A 16,520-nucleotide genomic window follows, 5' to 3' on the forward strand; every position below is an offset into this window, starting at 1 on the left:
CGGACACTTGGCAACATCTTTATAACCACCAGCCAAATGTTGCTTTAATCTGGTTGAACCACCAGAATTCAAAGTCTTGAGGCAATACTTGCATCGGGATTTCTTCTTGTCAGCAGCAGTCAGTGGATCCCCATGTTGCCAAGCAATGTCTTGAGTCCCACTACCAGTGCCGCCACTCCCACTAGTTTCCATTTAAGATTCAAATGTACAACACTGAAAGTCTGAAATACATACATGAATCATGAATATTCCCAAATAATCATTAGAATAATTTTTAAATACATAAAAACATGTAAAAAAATTTATAAAACAACAAAACACACACTTTGTTCTAAGATAACATATATACACTGCTCAAACAAACATGTTAGTACTTTTAAAATAAACTACATAATATGAGCATCATTTAAAAAAAAAAAAAAAAAAACAGATAAATTTTTAATAACATATTATTTTTTATAATTATTTTATGTAAAAATAATTTATAAAACAACAAAACACACACTTTGTTCTAAGATAACATATATACAATGCTCAATAAGACATGTTTGTATTTTTAAAATAAACTACATAATATAAGCATCATTTAAAAAAAAAAAAAAAAAAAAAGATAATTTTTCAAAAATATATTATTTTTTCATAATTAATTTATTTAATTATTTAAAATAAAAAAATAAAAATAAATACAGCAAGCATGATAATCAAAATATTAATACATGAGATTGTAGCCCTCTAAATGTAGTTTAACATAAATAATAATCACATTCATATCATAAGTATTTATTTATAATCTTTAATTTTAATTTTTTAGATAATATATTTTTTAAATACGAAAATTCAAAAAAATAATAATAATAACAGAAAATTAAATTTTTTTCCATGAAAGTGTAGATCAAAGCTTGAACATCAACATATATTTATATTACACTCATACAATCATTGTAGAACCTTGTATTTGAAAAAAATCAAATTTGGGGGAAAATCTTACATTTCTTGAAGATCCCTTGAAATAGGCTTGAATCACTACAAATATGCTTCAATTTGTTGTTGTAGATGAGTTGATGATGTTGCTATGTTGAATCCCCAACAAATTCCGGCCAAATTCCGGCCAAATATGGGCTTCCAGCGAGATAGAGGAGAGAGACAAGCTCGAGAGAGGCGAGATATGCCTCTCTCGAGCGAGACAGGGGCTTTAAAAAGCCCCTAAACTAAAGCAGCCAAAATAGTCCCGTTAGCAAGATCTCGCCGAGATCTCGCGAGATGGACGAGATCTCGAGCGAGATGGCTCGAGATCTCATCTCGCCTCTCTAAAAAGGTGAGATATCTCGCGAGATCTCCCACCATGGTTGGGGCTGCAGCGATTGAGGAAAATCCATCGTCTTCCAACAGCTGCACGCAGGCTCCTTGAGATGCAGCGGTGCGATGGGGATTAATTTCGTTGCAAAAAAACGCTCCAAGTCTGATTTTGAGCAGTGGGTGTGTTATTCAGCCTGGGAGGATGATTTTGATTTACTACGGTTATGCGGCACTATCACACGACTAAACTTCAACAATTCCATCACCTTGAGGACAAGGTGATTTTCGAGGGGCCGGTAGTATTAGGACCCTAGGATGAGAGGCCATGTGGAATGAGGGTTAGTTAGGGTTACCCTAGGGATGAGGCCATGTGGAATGAGGGTTAGTTAGGGTTATTTGAGATAATAAATAGAGGGAAAGAGGAAAGAGAGAGAGGAGGGAATAATTTTGGAGAGTCTTGTGGGCAGCCGTAGGCTGAGGGAACACCATTGTGAGGTGTGGGGGTGAGTGGCACCATAGAAACTAGAATCTATCTTGTTAATTCTTACAATTTTGTATTAATTTTCCAAGATATTATAAGGGTTTCATCACAAACAACTAGAAAACAATAACTACCTAAGTTTAATCACAATAAGAAATAACTAAGTCAACATAACAAGCTAACGAGCTAATAACAACTCAATAAACATTATCCCACCATGCATTATTCTATATAGAAGCCATAGACGCCAGTGAGCACAAAGAGAACTTTATCAAGCATACTGTTGTGTGAGAGTGAGTATTTCCCATGAACTAGCGCTAGATTGTGCTAGCACAAGTTTGAAGGGAAGTCCTATTAGGACTACTCCCCTTCAATCTTTCTAAGTCCATTTTCGACATATCTTTTAGTTCTAATTATCTTCCTATTTAGTGCTGCACTCCTTCATATTTTTATTTTTTTCCCTCTGAGTTGGTTCTAGCTCTTGTTTTGTGAAACTATAAATACCCCATTGGGCAATGAATAAATAAATTTTCTCAGAGCAAATTTTCTTTCAATACTCAACATGGTATTAGAGCCAAGGCTCAGATTTCATGTTGAAGCATTAGCAGGAAGTTTTGGGCTGTTTCAATGTTCATGTGAATAGTAATGTGAATAGTATTATGCCAGTGGTGCTTGTTTCCTTTTCAGTAGATATGCTACTCTACTTTCTATTCTAATGGAGGAATCTTGCTACACAAGCTTTGGGAATTTCTAGAAAGCATAGTTTTTATTTTCTGCTAGTTACTAATTTCAGAACTTCTCTTTTTATGTACTTTCTATTTTGAACAGATTTTAGGAGTTAGAAGACTAAAAAATTATGTCCGTAAGTTGTACTTTCTATTTTCTTTTTAGAGGACAAGTTTTTTGTCTCTCAAGTTGTATGCTTGGTACTCAAGTTCTATAAATAAAGGAAGCCTGTGATTCTAGTGCTACTTTACTAGAATCGCAGGTCTTTGTGTGGTTCTTCTCCCATCTTCTTTCTCTTCTCTTTTTTTGTTCTTCTTCTTTGTTGCATATCTGATTTGGTTCATTCAAGCTTTGTTTTCTAACATTTCAATCTCTATTGTTGAAGCTATGGTGCTGAACTGATAGTGGTGAAATTCTCCTCAAATCCTAAATCACAAAAGCTGTTTTTTCTTCTTTTTAAAATTGAAAGGTAGTTCTTCTCAAATCACAGGCTGGTTAATTGCTTGATTCTTCTCCAACTCTCTTGCAAATTCAAAGCCACACAAACCCATCGACTTCCAAGTAAGTTGTCACAATTTTGTTGTGAGATGGAACCCTAGCCGCACCTTTGTGTTACCCTAACTCTATAAACAGCCAAAAGGGAATCGATGGATCTCTATTACAGTCACTGCCCTCATTCTCCCTCTATCCGAAATATTTTGCTTTGAAAAATTTCATCTTTTGGAGACCTAAACTAGGGCAGATCTGGAATTATTTTCTGCTGTACTATAGCAGTGATTTACCCTCTTTTTGCAATCATTTTTTAGGGATGTATCTAACAACAGTTCCAAACCTATTGATTGTACTTTCAGTTTATTTTAGCAATTTGTTTTAGGGCTGCATTCTGAACTACATTCTTCTTTTGTATGCCATGGATTACCATTTACCACAGTGTTCATATTTGATAACTAATTTTGGTGCGTCTGTACTATTTCCAATCTAAGTCTGAAGGGCTGACCTGTCAGGTGCAGAGTAAGGGAGCATTGCAGCATGACAACAGACTTAAGACATCAACAAGAGACCACTATTAAAGCACCCATACAATTATAAGAATCCTCTCCAAAACTAGAGCCTGGATCTCCACCTACTTCACCTCCCTGTACAAATCCTTTTCTTGAACAATTTATAGCCCCATAGAAGGGCATTAGGAAATGCACTTATCCCATATCCTAAGTTTTCTCCCAAAACTCTCTTTCACCCTCTTATCATAGTTTTGTGTCTTCCCTTTCTACTATACCTATCCCACTGAAGTAGTAGGAAGCTTATGCAAATCCTAAGGGAAGACAGCAATGTTAGAAGAAATGAAAGCATCATACAAAAATGGGACTTCGGAGCTTGTAGTTCTTCCTCTGAACAAGAGACCTACTGGATGCAAGTGGGTATTTGTTATAAAGCAGAACAGTTATTGCTCTGTTGATCGATATAAGCCAGAATGGTTGCTAAAGGATTCACCTAGACCTTTGAGATTGATCATCAGGGTACATTTGCACATATTGCATAACTGAACACAGTAATGGTATTCTTGCATGGGCTGTCAACTTGGGATGGAATCTTCAATAGTTAGATATGAAGAATGCCTTCTTACAAGGACAGCTAGAAGAAGAAGCCTACATGGAAATCCTCCTGGTTTCTCTAATGATAAAACCCAAGGAAAAGTTTGCAAACTCTAACATGCATTGTATGGGCTGAAGCAGTCTCCTCAGGCTTGTTTGGTAGATTCCATATAGTGATGGTGTCATTTGGGTATAAACAGAGAAATGTTGATCACACCCTCTTCATTAAAATAACAGGTCCTCAAGTTACCGTCCTAATTATCTATGTTGATGATATAGTTGTGACAGGTAATGATGGTAGAGAAATACCAAAATTATAAAATAAAATCTTGAGCCATGAGTTTGAAATAAAAGATCTAGAAAAACTAAGGAACTTTCTAACGATTGAAGTTGTTCATTCAGTTAGAGGCATATTTTTATCCCAAAGGAAGTATGTCCTAGACTTGTTATCTGAAACAAGCCTACTAGCCTGTCATTCAAGTAATACTCCTCTAGAAGTTGCTACACGAGTGAAGGACAGAGCAAGAGGACCAGTTGATAAAGGCCGTTACGAGAGACTAGTGGGAAGCTAATCTACCTATCTCATACATTACCTGACATTCTTGTTGTTTTTAGTACTATGAGTCAGTTCATGCAAAATCGACATTCCAATCATATGTCTTGCCATCTTCCGAATTCTCCATTATCTAAAATCTGCTCCTGGAAAAGGTGTTCTCCTAGCCCAACGTGATCATCTTCGAACTGATCAGTCCTTCATCATTCCTAGCTTTCCCACTAATCCATCTCAAAATATTCTTCTCAATTACCGAACATTTTGCATCATACATCATAAAAGGTCGTATAACTATCCTATAAAAGTTCCTTCAAATTTTAAAGCAAAATGCTGATTGCCAACACCCTAGACACACCTCTCCTCTTTATCCATCCTATTTTAATTCTCTATGAAAGAGGCAGCACCAATCTTTAGAAAGAGGCACATTATGGTGACCTGTACCTGGGAATTTACCTAAAGTCCGTAGGTGAGAACATTCAGTGGGAAGGACCACTGTTTCTTCTTCCACACAATGACACGGCATACATCTGCTGTGCAGAAAAAGGAGAATGTACATCAGCTCCATCAGACCATGAATGGACTTTATCCAGCATCATTGTTCATATCAGTAGACAATAACAACATCATATTGTTAGAACATAGATGACTAAGGTATCTATGAATATGTATTATACTCAGTACTCAGTTGTCTATGTAGTGCGTTGTTTACTGAATTTTGTAGTTTGCAGTTAAGTCCTTAACTATTTCTTCTATAATTATTCAATATTATATCCCTTCATCCATAATTTACTTGTTTCAATTGCCATTATGCCTCTTGGTACTAAAATAATCTGTAGAATAGGAAATACTACATAAGATCTGAATAGGGTGATTAGGGTCCAAAAGTTACTGCCAATCAAGGGTGCTGATCCAAAATAACAAATCTAGATGCTGCTTCTTTGTTCAATTAAAGCTCAAGATGTGGTCATCAGTCAACTACCAGTAAAAAGAGTCAAGGAAATCATAATCATGGAAGGAGATGAATTCTCCAATTAATGAAGCTTGATGTGGTGGCTGCCTCAAGGGGTTTCCCAAATCCAATAGCTCTATCCAGATATTCCGGGCATAAAGGGAATATTGGGGTATCAAACATTTTTGTACTTTGCAGAAAAAGAAAAGTCGTACCCAGTGCACAAGGCTCCAGCCTCTAGCAGGAGTATCAAACAACTGTTTCAACTTTCAACTATAGGCATGCACTAGTCAAAGAGTCAGCAATCAGCATGGAAGTAATTCAAATGTTTAAAGAGAAACAATATTAGATCCTATCATACCTAAACTTAAATCCTAGAAACTAGAAAGAGCTGGTAAAGAGAAGTTCAAACTCCACTCACTCTCCATTAGAGGACTCTCCTAGGAACTGCAACGAACTCTCATTCTCCTCTCGCTCCTAGAATCGATCAATAAAAATTATCAGGAATAGCCACCTAAATTTCTCAGAGTTTGTGTCTTAAAGCCATACCTTGAATGCTTCTCTAAAGGCCATGTCCACCAGCTCCTCCTCCTTAAGAACTTTGAGCTCATCAACCCTATAATGCATCACACCATGCGAACAAAATATAATTTATTAGATAATGAAATAAGATCTCATGCATATATACATATTAATACTGGTGATAAAATCAATAATCTTGTTTTGTGGCAAAAGCAATGCTCAACAAATTAGGCACTTCATGAGATGTCAATTCTCTGTGGATCCCCCATACATAATTTTTTGTGCAAATGATGTATGAGACCAAAGAACATGAGAATCGAAGTGTCATGAAACATTCATCATATGGCCAGAAGGACAGTTGTGATACTGGCTATGTACCAGTTGGATCATCTTAAGCCGGCAAGCATATCTTAGCCACTTCGATTTTTAATGTATAGTGAATTGGCCAAGTCAGTTCCATCTAGGGTAGTCCGAGATTTTTAAACCCTGGCGTGGAAGTATGGAACAGCAACCTTCAATCCATAGGCTGTGGAGACAATAATTCTTTGGTGTTTTCCACTTTTGTAGCATAATGGAGTACTATAATTGATGGTGCCTCATGATCTGTGTACCCTTCTCCCCTTTAATTCTTTGTTTCATGGACGAAGTTTTTAGGTTATGGTTTTTTAATACTCTAATTACACATTCACAAGAAAATCAAGTTTTTTTTCCTTTCTCTTAATAACCATAGATTATGCACACTCCTTTATGGTTTAGATATATACTTTGTTGACCAGCTAATGCTCCTAACAGATTGAAGCCAAAATGTCAACTGACCAGAAGTTACAAATCAAATAGCCACCACAACTAGGTCTGATCTTCCTCAATAGGAAGGAAGGAAACATGCCATTTGGCAGCCAGATCATCCGTAATTGCAGCCAGAAAAAATAAAACAACATACATAATTGAGATTGATTGGGGAGGGGGGAACACAATTGAAATAAGCTAAAAGCCAGAAGACAAGTTGCTTTCAAACCCACGAAATTAAACAACGTTTTTTTTTTAATATTATGCATGATTTCTTCTTTTTTCTATTTCACTCCATGAAGGAAATGACATACAGTGGGGCAGAAGCCATAAAAGACTCGAGTGACAAATTTATGAAGTTCAGAGTTTTGTGTCCATGTATAGAAGCGGAAGAACCTAAAAAACAACACAACTAGTACCCAATTTCAAAGTCGACTTACGAAAGATCATCATTACATGCTTGAGATGAATCCGCAGAGAGCTCTGCCTCGAAACTCTGCATCCAGAGAAAACCAAGTACTCAAAGACTTAAATCAAAATAATTCAAATTCGATAGAATTGAGAAGGTTATAGATTGAATGGGTCACAATACTGCAAATATTCGAAGAATAAAAGCATTCTGTAATACAACTAACTCTCAGTTCTTGAAGAAACGAATTCTTAAAGTCGATTAGTCTGGTGATGTGACTTATCCAGTCCATAACGTAAATAGGTCCGCCACGAGGAATGGAGTTGCATATGTTTTGATCTTGAGAGCCGTGACACTCAACTATCTCCATTTGTTCGTTAGGTGATCCACCTTGCATCCTGCCTCTGTTCTGTAGATATAGCTCCAGGGGTCGAGTCTCGGCTGTCGAGTGACACGAATTCCTAACGTCGATTCCAGTTTTCAAAACCAGCTATGCAGCTAGGGTTGGCAGGATAAGTGTCATTGCTTTCTTTTTCAATGGAAGGTTTCTGGTGAGTGTGTTTTGAGATTTGGTCTTCATGAGTGAGGAAGGTAACCAGCGTTTGAAACGCTTGGTAACCAAGCGCATGAGATTAGGGTTCTTTACGCGTAACAGAACAACGCAAGACACCGTAGTGATGCCGGAGAGAAACCAATGCTGGTTTGGGCTTGTGAGAGAAACACCGAACGCCAAACACCGGAGAGACAACCTGAGCAAAAGGCGCTGGTTTGAAGTTTTCTCGTGAAAGAGAAGAAACTGGTTTCGGTGTTTCGGATCGGATTAAAATCCTCCGCTGTGCATGAGAGTGCACCCTCTGGCCTCTTTCGGTGAATGGATGCCTAGGCCTGAATGGATGCCACCGCATCCGACAAATTTAGAGGCTCCGAATCCGAACGGAACGAATAATCCGATCGATAAAATATCCGATTATTGATGAAATTGTCCCTTTTACATTTATTATAAATTCAATTCAACGCCAAAGCCGGCGGAAGGCGGGGGGGGTGGAATGGACGCGGCGTCCGGCCACCTTGACAAAATCCTTCTCTTTTTTTTTTTTTTTTGAGTAATACCCGAAAAAATCATATCACGCTATTGATATCATAGTTTAATATAGAATACCCTTTATTTACCATGAAGGTAGCACTCATCTACCGGGGTGCTATCCTATTTTTATAGTTTGAGGGACCGACACTGGACGGGCAGACCTCTAAAGATTTGGTAAACAGGGTAGCCTCAGGTGCGCTTGGGGGTAGCGGACCTTTTACTCAATCCCCAAAAAAAAAGAGATATCCTAGAGAAGGGGAGCACCTCTTACTTTTTTCACTAGAAAGAGCTTCCCCTCAGAAAGGGATTCCAATTTATGTCTATCTCAGATTACGTTTCAAACAACCGAGATTCCCTGTTAAATGAAGGTCAAAGCCTCATCTACGAGTTCACTGTCAGGGTGAAGAATTGGGAAAAGGAGCAAAGGCACTTCCCAAAACCCGTGGACGATGTACCATGATACGGCACTGTTTTGTCGAGCCCTACTTTGGTCTTAGTTACTCATCAAATGGCACTTAGTTCATATAAGTTCGAGCAGATAGATTCGCTTTTCCATTTCTCCTTTCTTCATGGATTTGCATCTCTAGATCCCTTTCGAACTACTAATGACTTGATCCTGTCCAAGCCACTAGGAAGGTACATAGGCAAGCTCGAAAAGAGCCCCGGTCAACAATTCCCCCACACCTTGCTTGCTTGAAAATACCTTAATTTCTTAATCTAGGATCTTCATTCCTAAAAGTCTTACTAGCTCACTCTCATCTCAAGCTCTAAGACTGCAATTGACTGCTTGAACCATAGCCCCCGGGTACAATGGGACATCAGCCTACCAAGGAATTAGACTGAATAGTAAGCCTTCGGGCAATTGATGATGATTGGACTACCCCAAGAAGTATCCCAGAGAACCCTAAATGTAAAACTGAAAAAGAAAGTGCAAGGAAGTCTCTCAGATCCACATAATCATAATACGGTGTTAAGTTTATAACAGATACAACATAAAACGCGCATCTAGGAATTAATAGCAAGCACGAAGCAAGAAAGCTAGCCACCGTGGAGTAGCATGAAATGAAATGCGCACCATGCTTTGCAGCAAATCGTCTTTTATTGAATCGATTGCTTGATAGAATAGGCGGTTCTCTTTACGTTAGCAAGAATCCATTTGTTAAAGAATAGGCTTTAACTAATAGACAGATGGGATTTCTTGATTCTAAATCAGCTGAAAGTCTTCTTTTCTTAAGGAATCTATAGAGAGAAGTCCCCTAGCCTTAGCTCATCTAGTATACGCTCATTGGGCGGATTTCTTTTAATAGCCAAAGTCTTTTGAAAGAGAAGAGTCGCATTTGGTGCTATCTCTTTAGAGAAAGAGAAAAAGGCTTTGGAGTTTGATTTTTGAGTGCTCTCTACTTGACTAGCCTAGCCCCCTTTCGTAGCCGTCGATGCCCAGCCATTTCTCTAGCTTCAATTCTATGGTAATCTCTTGCTTCTTCCCTTATTTCCACATATGGCTTTCCCAAGATAATAGGTAAAGATTCTGCTTTGCTCACAAGAAGTTGGGTAGCCTTTCACCTTGCCCCATATAGAATAGAGGGCTTGGCTTTCAAAGTTGCCCTACCTTAAATTGGCTTAAAATAAAAGGGCTTAGGCCTTTATTTAGCTCTTCTTACAGTCTTATAAGCTTTCTTTACTTTTACTCACTGGGTTCTTTACACGGGACGGGGTGGACTGCCAAGAAGAAAGTCGATGGGCTTACCCTGAAACTATAAGTCAAGCAACTTAGACTCGATCTCAAACTGCCGGGAAAGCATTAACATTAACAATCGAAGCGCTTTCAATAGAGAGCTATTAGATCTTAAAGGTGCAATGCAGCTCGTTTTGAACTCATCTCCTGCTTTTTTCAAACAGCACTTTCTCACAGAGCTAACTCATCGGCTTTTGCCCTTGGACAGTTGCTTTCGGTAGCCTTGTGGTACATAGCCGGTGAAATCTTTTATCCGGCCTGCGGGGTAAGCTCTTTGTCATGGGTTTTGCTTTCAGTCTTTTAGTCAATTCCAGAACTCATAAACTCCAGAAATCTAACCTCTTAGGAAAATCGGGAGATCCCAAAACTTAAAAGGTAGTTTCTCTTTTACTTCCGGTAAAAACAAACCTCTTGTCTATGGTGCCCCCCTCTTCTCAATCCCCCCTAATTGATCCACCTCTACGGGAGGTGAAAATCAACGTTGTGATAAAAAGAAAGCTTCTTTGAGTCTCTTTGACACTTAAAACCGATCGACTTTTCCCCACGGAGTCGGGGATCTTTCTAGGTCTTTGCCATTCATGCATGGCGGATCAAGATCAGTACACCGTGGGCGGTAGAAAAGATAAATATTCCCGGTGAGCGCGAGTTATAAGAATTTCCCATTTCATTAACCTATAGCACCTTACCTTACACTCTTGTCGTGCTTGGTAGTACTGTCGCAATGTCGCCCCTATCCCGCTTTAGCAACTGTCCTCTCATGTGTGGCAGCTATTGGAATAAGCCTCGAACCCAAGAGGTCTAACTTGCTGGTCGCGGTTCAATCCAAAGGGAAAGCTTCCGATTTTTCCCATTCGAAAGAGTTCTTCTTTTTCAATGGAAAGTTCTTACTCTAGGGTAGCACTCTCTATGGAAAGATGAGTGGTTGTCCTTCCTTACATAAAGGCAGCTCTTCTTCCGTGCCCTTACATGCTAGAAGCTTAAACATGGCTTGCAAGCAGAAAGTACACAACTCAACCCTCCGGCTGGAAAAGGGAAGTGCTTCCCCGATTCAATTAAAGAAGGAATATCATCTCTCTTCCAATAGAAGAGGAAGTAGAAAGCCAGTAGCTTGTCCTTCTCGTGCTCTTCCAATCGCATGAGATGCAGCAAGCCATTACCTTCAATCAGTCCCCGGCTTCTGTTGAATGAATAGAGGGTTAAGGTGAAGCAGGGAGTCTATTGCTCTCTTTTCCTTATCTTTCCGTCTGATAGCTGTGACAAAGATAGATGGTTAAATAGCATATATTAAGGTAGAAGACGCTAAGCCGATATTCCTTTTGTCTTCTTTTCTTTTTCTCGAGAGAAGGGGATCACTCCCAATACCTCTGGTCGACTTCAGGCTCCTCGCCTTTTCAATTGAACTGCTACGCGCCTCTTCTTTCTTTCATTCCTCGGGCTACAATAAAGACTTGCTTTTAGTGCGCCTTGCTTGAATGAAGGCTTTCTTGCTTCTAGCTTTGGCAAAGACAGATCGGAAAATGAATCAATGCTAGAATTTCCTTGCTTCAATGCTCGAAGCTCTTCCCCGGTTCTAGATCCTCCAATCTTATAGAAATGGATGAATTTCTTCATCTCATTCCTTTTCCGAGCCAAAAGCCCGGCGCTTCTCCACCCACAGTCAACCTTACCCACCCCTCTTCTTTTTCGCCTACGGGCTGTTTGAGGAATTAGGGAGCCGTTTAGGAGTTAGTAGGATCTATTGACCGCCCCACGGAAAAGCAGCTTTGTCGGCCCATCCATGAATGCCCTTCCCTAGCGGAGATGTCGATCTAGCCCTTCCTAATTAATCCGCTTTGTCATAAAGGTATGTGATTCGTGTCTCTTTGAAGGTTGGTTTTGATTGGCTGCTTTGTGTTCAGTCTGTTTTTATTTCAGACTAGAAATAGAACTCAGAAAGCTTCACCTTGACGAGTCCATAGCTTTTTAGTCAAGCGGAACCAGGCGAAGGTAGAGTTTTCAGATAGAGGATCAAACAGAGTACAGGCGGTATGGATAGGAAAGCACTAATTCTGGGTAAGCGGCTTAGAAAGCCCTTTAGATGATGATGGCTTTATTCTTAAGGACCTGGACCTTGGCTTATATCTTTGGCTTAGAAAGCTCGGAGAGCCCCTTTGCCGAGTTTAACCAGCACTTGAGCTAGTAGCTTGCAGCATGCATTTCTTAGGGCTTTCGGATATGATAAAAATCCTTCTTTTCGGCTAGTCGTGTAAGTAGTACTCTTTGGAAGCAGTACTTTCCCTATTTTTAGATTGGGAGGTCAGAGATCACTTTTTGGGAAGCGGTGAAAGTCTCGATTTCCGTTCATCTCCCTTCACACTTTTGACAGCAGTGGCGACAGGCTAGCTTGGCCTTGCAGGAGCTATGCCGCCATGTCCAAAGAGAGGGGAAAAGAAAAGAAGAAGAAGGAAAGAGAAGAATGAAGGAGAAGGAGAATAAGAAGGAGAGAGAGAAAGAGAAAGAGAAAGAGAAGAGAGGGAAGTGGGGAGGAAGAGAGGCTGTCCTGGGTTGTCGATCACAGGTGCTTGGAGGGGCTGGCTATTCACTCACTTTTTTCTGCTAATGTGCAGTGGCGAGGAGCCAACTGGTTGTTGGACCAACCTATGGTGTGTTCCGACGAAGCGCCAGGTTTTTGGGTTGGAGCGTGAGCGGGCGGGGGGCTCACACAAGGTTGTGAAGGACCCCCCCCGTAGGGCCTTTCTGAAGTGTGGCCCACACACGGCCAGGGGGGAAAGAAAAGGGAGGGGGGATGGAGGCGCTACTAACCGCTTGGGCGAGTGGTCTCCATTTTTTCTGAGATCAACTTTTTTTCTTCCAAAACCTTTCTTTTTTCGGTATGCCGCTCCGCGAGCAGAGCGAGAGAATGAAGTGGGTTGTGGTGATGTCAGAATTTGCACCTATTTGTATCTATTTAGTGATCAGTCCGCTAGTTTCTTTGATCCCACTCGGTGTTCCTTTTCCATTTGCTTCCAATAGTTCTACCTATCCAGAAAAATTGTCGGCCCACGAATGTGGTTCCGATCCTTCCGGTGATGCCAGAAGTCGTTTCGATATACGATTTTATCTGGTTTCTATTTTATTTATTATCCTTGATCCGGAAGTAACCTTTTCCTTTCCTTGGGCAGTACCTCCCAACAAGATTGATCCGTTTGGATCTTGGTCCATGATGGCCTTTTTATTGATTTTGACGATTGGATCTCTCTATGAATGGAAAAGGGGTGCTTTGGATCGGGAGTAACCACTAGTGATAGGGCGGAAATCGGGGGGAAGGACAAAGGAAAAAGCGATGCCTACATTAAATCAATTGATTCGTCATGGTAGAGAAGAAAAACGGCGCACGGACCATACTCGAGCTTCAGATCAATGTCCCCAGAAGCAAGGAGTACGCCCGCGTGTTCCAATGAGAACACCGAAAAAACCAAATTCAGCTCCACGTAAGATAGCCAAAGTACAGTTGAGCAATCGACATGATATATTTGCTCACATTCCGAGCGAAGGTCATAATTCGCAGGAACATCCTATGGTCTTAATAAGAGGAGGTAGAGTGAAAGATTCGCCAGGTGTGAAATCCCATTGTATTTGAGGAGTCAAGGATTTGCTAGGAATTCCGGATCGAAGAAGGGGCAGATCTAAATATGGTACAGGAAAACCCAAATCGATATGAATGGAAGATGCCTCTTGAACTTCTTTTTCGAGGGAAGAAGAGGTACGAAGTCAATTGACTGAAAGGAGAGGGAACAACCACAATGTTAGGCCCCAAAATAGAACTATACTATGCCCTTCCGAATGACTATAGTCTACTACACGAGCCAAGAAAGAGTGTAGTAGACTCCATTCGCCCGTGGAGGTGAGTGGAGGAAGAATCCACAAATATGCTACGGGTATTGCTTCTAATAAAAGCTCGTTCATAAATTCACTCGACCACCTGTTAGTCTTGCTACACTACACGACACGCGTGACGGGTGAAGTTGAAGCAGACACGGTCAAGTGAAGTCGACTTCACATGTGATTCAACATACCATATTGACATAATAAAGAAGAGAAGGGGCTCGCCCGGCTGAAAAACTACAGGGGGCGCTAGCTAAAGCGTTAGCCCTTATTTGGTTTAGTAAAGGGGGTCGCCCTAAACGAGGTTGGCCAGATTTCATCTCATGCGCGCTGGTCGTTGACCACCCCTGTAGTTTTCTCGCTCCCTTCGCTCCACTTCCTTGAACTGGCAAAAGATGTACTAAGGGGCGTTCATTAGCCCTACTAGTAAAGCACAGGAAAAAGAGGGATGGATTTCGACCTTGCTTTTAGTCGTAAGCTGATTTGACTAAAGCGCTTAGCTCATCAAACAAGTGTGCCAAAAGTGGGGGGTGGTATCGTATTATCTTATAATAAGAGCACGCCTGCTTTTAGCTTGTAGTTTCACTCTTGCTTTTGCCATACCTTCTATTATATTAGTAAAGGGCGTGTTCTCATCTTTTGAAAGAAAGATGTACAGTGGCGGTCTTCTCATCACTCTTCGGAGCTGAGCTAGGCACTTGCTACAGGACGCCCTAAATGAGTCAAGCCGAGACTTGAATTTCTTTTTTCGTAGTAGGTTTCCACTCGGCTCCACCTCCTCATCGGTCAGGCTTGCTCTCGTCTAAGAGAAAAAAAGGTAGCCCTTTGGGACACTCTTTATCTTAGATGAGAGTCTTAAGTAACTCAGCGCTTCAAAGACAAGAGTCACGTAGCTTTCATACAGCGTCAGTCATCGGTTCAATTTCGGGAGGGGCCTTTTTTTCGGTATGCCGCTCCGCGAGCAAGGAGCGAATGAACATCAATCTTCATATCAACATATGAATTTCCTTCGCCCGTTATCCCCTCATCTTCCTATTTATAAACCATAGCTCACTTCGACGTTTCCAATTTCCCATAGAATCTCCGGGGCTTTCCTAGCCACTATAGTTTTGTTTAGTTATCTTCTTTGTCTGAAAATAGGTTTGATTTGCTTCACCTATGAGAATTTCTACCAATTCTTGTTTTATTCATCAAAGCTCATCCTAATCTCCGTCGAGATTACAGCCTTAGCCCTGTCCTATCATCTGTATAATGGAGTTCGTCATTTATTGACGGATTTTTCGGCATTTTTGTATTGTTCTTTGATTATATTAGCCAGAAAAAGATGGAAATAAATGACTCTTTCATTTTTTCTATAAATCTTTTCTTTTTTTCTTAATGAAATGTTTATTAGCGTTGATAGCTCTCTTCTTTAAAGCTTATGCCGGAGAAGCGGCTATTGGCCTTTTATCTGCATCTTTCCGACCAGGATTGGGTTCGCTTTGTTTGGGATGAACTCGCAAAGACTCGACCCGAGGACTTCTCTCTGGTTTAGTATTTAGTAATGAGTGGCTTTATTAGACTCTCTTTTTTAGTTCTAATGAAAAAAAAGAGTTTGAGCTCTCTTGGCTTACTTTTAGCCACGCGGGGCAGCTATCCGCATGTGTCCCAAAGTGACGTCCATTTTTTGGTAATGGATATACTCGAGAGAAAAGGTTTGGAATTCGACCCCCCATTACTAAACCAAATAAGGGGGGAAGTTTTCTCGATTCTCTTATCATCGAAAAAACCAATTCTCAATTTTTTCAACAAATACTTCGAGAAAACGAAGACTTTCTTAACCACATGAATAGACTGAAGGTTTTTATTCCTGCACAGCCGGCCTTACGCTTTCTTGAGCGAGAGTTCTATCTTTTAGTGGAGTTGTTCTCTTAGCTAAAATCATCGTGGGCTGCCCTATTCTTTCGTCAGCTTCTTGTTCCGGTGGTTGCTCGCTGCCATCCCTGCCCGAACGGAACGAAGAGGCCCTGCCCATCTCTTTCTCCCCTCCTCCTAGGGGGCTCAATTGCACACACAAATATCTTGGTCTCCCATACGTTCGTTATAACGAATGAAGGGGAGACCACCGGCAGTTGCAAATGCCTGCTATCGCTGGTTTCACTTCATTCCCTTCCCGACCCGGCTGGGGAAGGGAGAACCGGTGAGTAACTTCCCTCGATAGAAGATGTAGTAACTGTGGCCAGTCCAGCTGGGCTCGTTGTGCCAGTTTCTTTCTTATCTGTCAGATGGGAAGAACTAGCGCGTTTGGGTTCAAAACTGGCCTAACAAAAAAAGAAAAAGAGGCGTGTGATCTCTTATCTTACTACTCTTAGACCCAACCACGCCCTTTGCTTGTTGCAACATACTTTGCAACGGCATAGCGAGCTTCGGTCCCAGCCCGCTTGCTGTCTCCTGGAATGGCCTAACTGACATCCCCGAAGGGTATGATGGGCATTGTCTTTCCTCTTTTGATCGAGGTCCGCGGGCCCTACAATATCAACTAAA

At 40.7% G+C, this 16,520-nt stretch overlaps 1 protein-coding gene across 1 annotated transcript; it reads right to left on the minus strand.

The window, feature by feature from the left end:
• Positions 1 to 1,346: 1,346 nt before the first annotated feature.
• On the minus strand, positions 1,347 to 8,178 carry LOC149024545 (uncharacterized). Its single transcript, XM_089144775.1, has 4 exons — positions 7,541 to 8,178; positions 7,346 to 7,401; positions 6,147 to 6,213; positions 1,347 to 6,074 (listed from the first exon to the last, which is right to left on the minus strand). Exons 1-4 carry the CDS (start codon positions 7,709 to 7,711, stop codon positions 6,015 to 6,017), a joined length of 354 nt encoding a protein of 117 aa, XP_089000901.1. The 5' UTR covers positions 7,712 to 8,178; the 3' UTR covers positions 1,347 to 6,014.
• Between the last annotated feature and the right edge of the window lie 8,342 nt (positions 8,179 to 16,520).

This window comes from Hakea prostrata, chromosome 2 (assembly GCF_041222555.1).
Source record: "Hakea prostrata isolate BN-2017 chromosome 2, UWA_Hpros_2, whole genome shotgun sequence".
Classification (NCBI taxonomy): Eukaryota; Viridiplantae; Streptophyta; class Magnoliopsida; order Proteales; family Proteaceae; genus Hakea; species Hakea prostrata.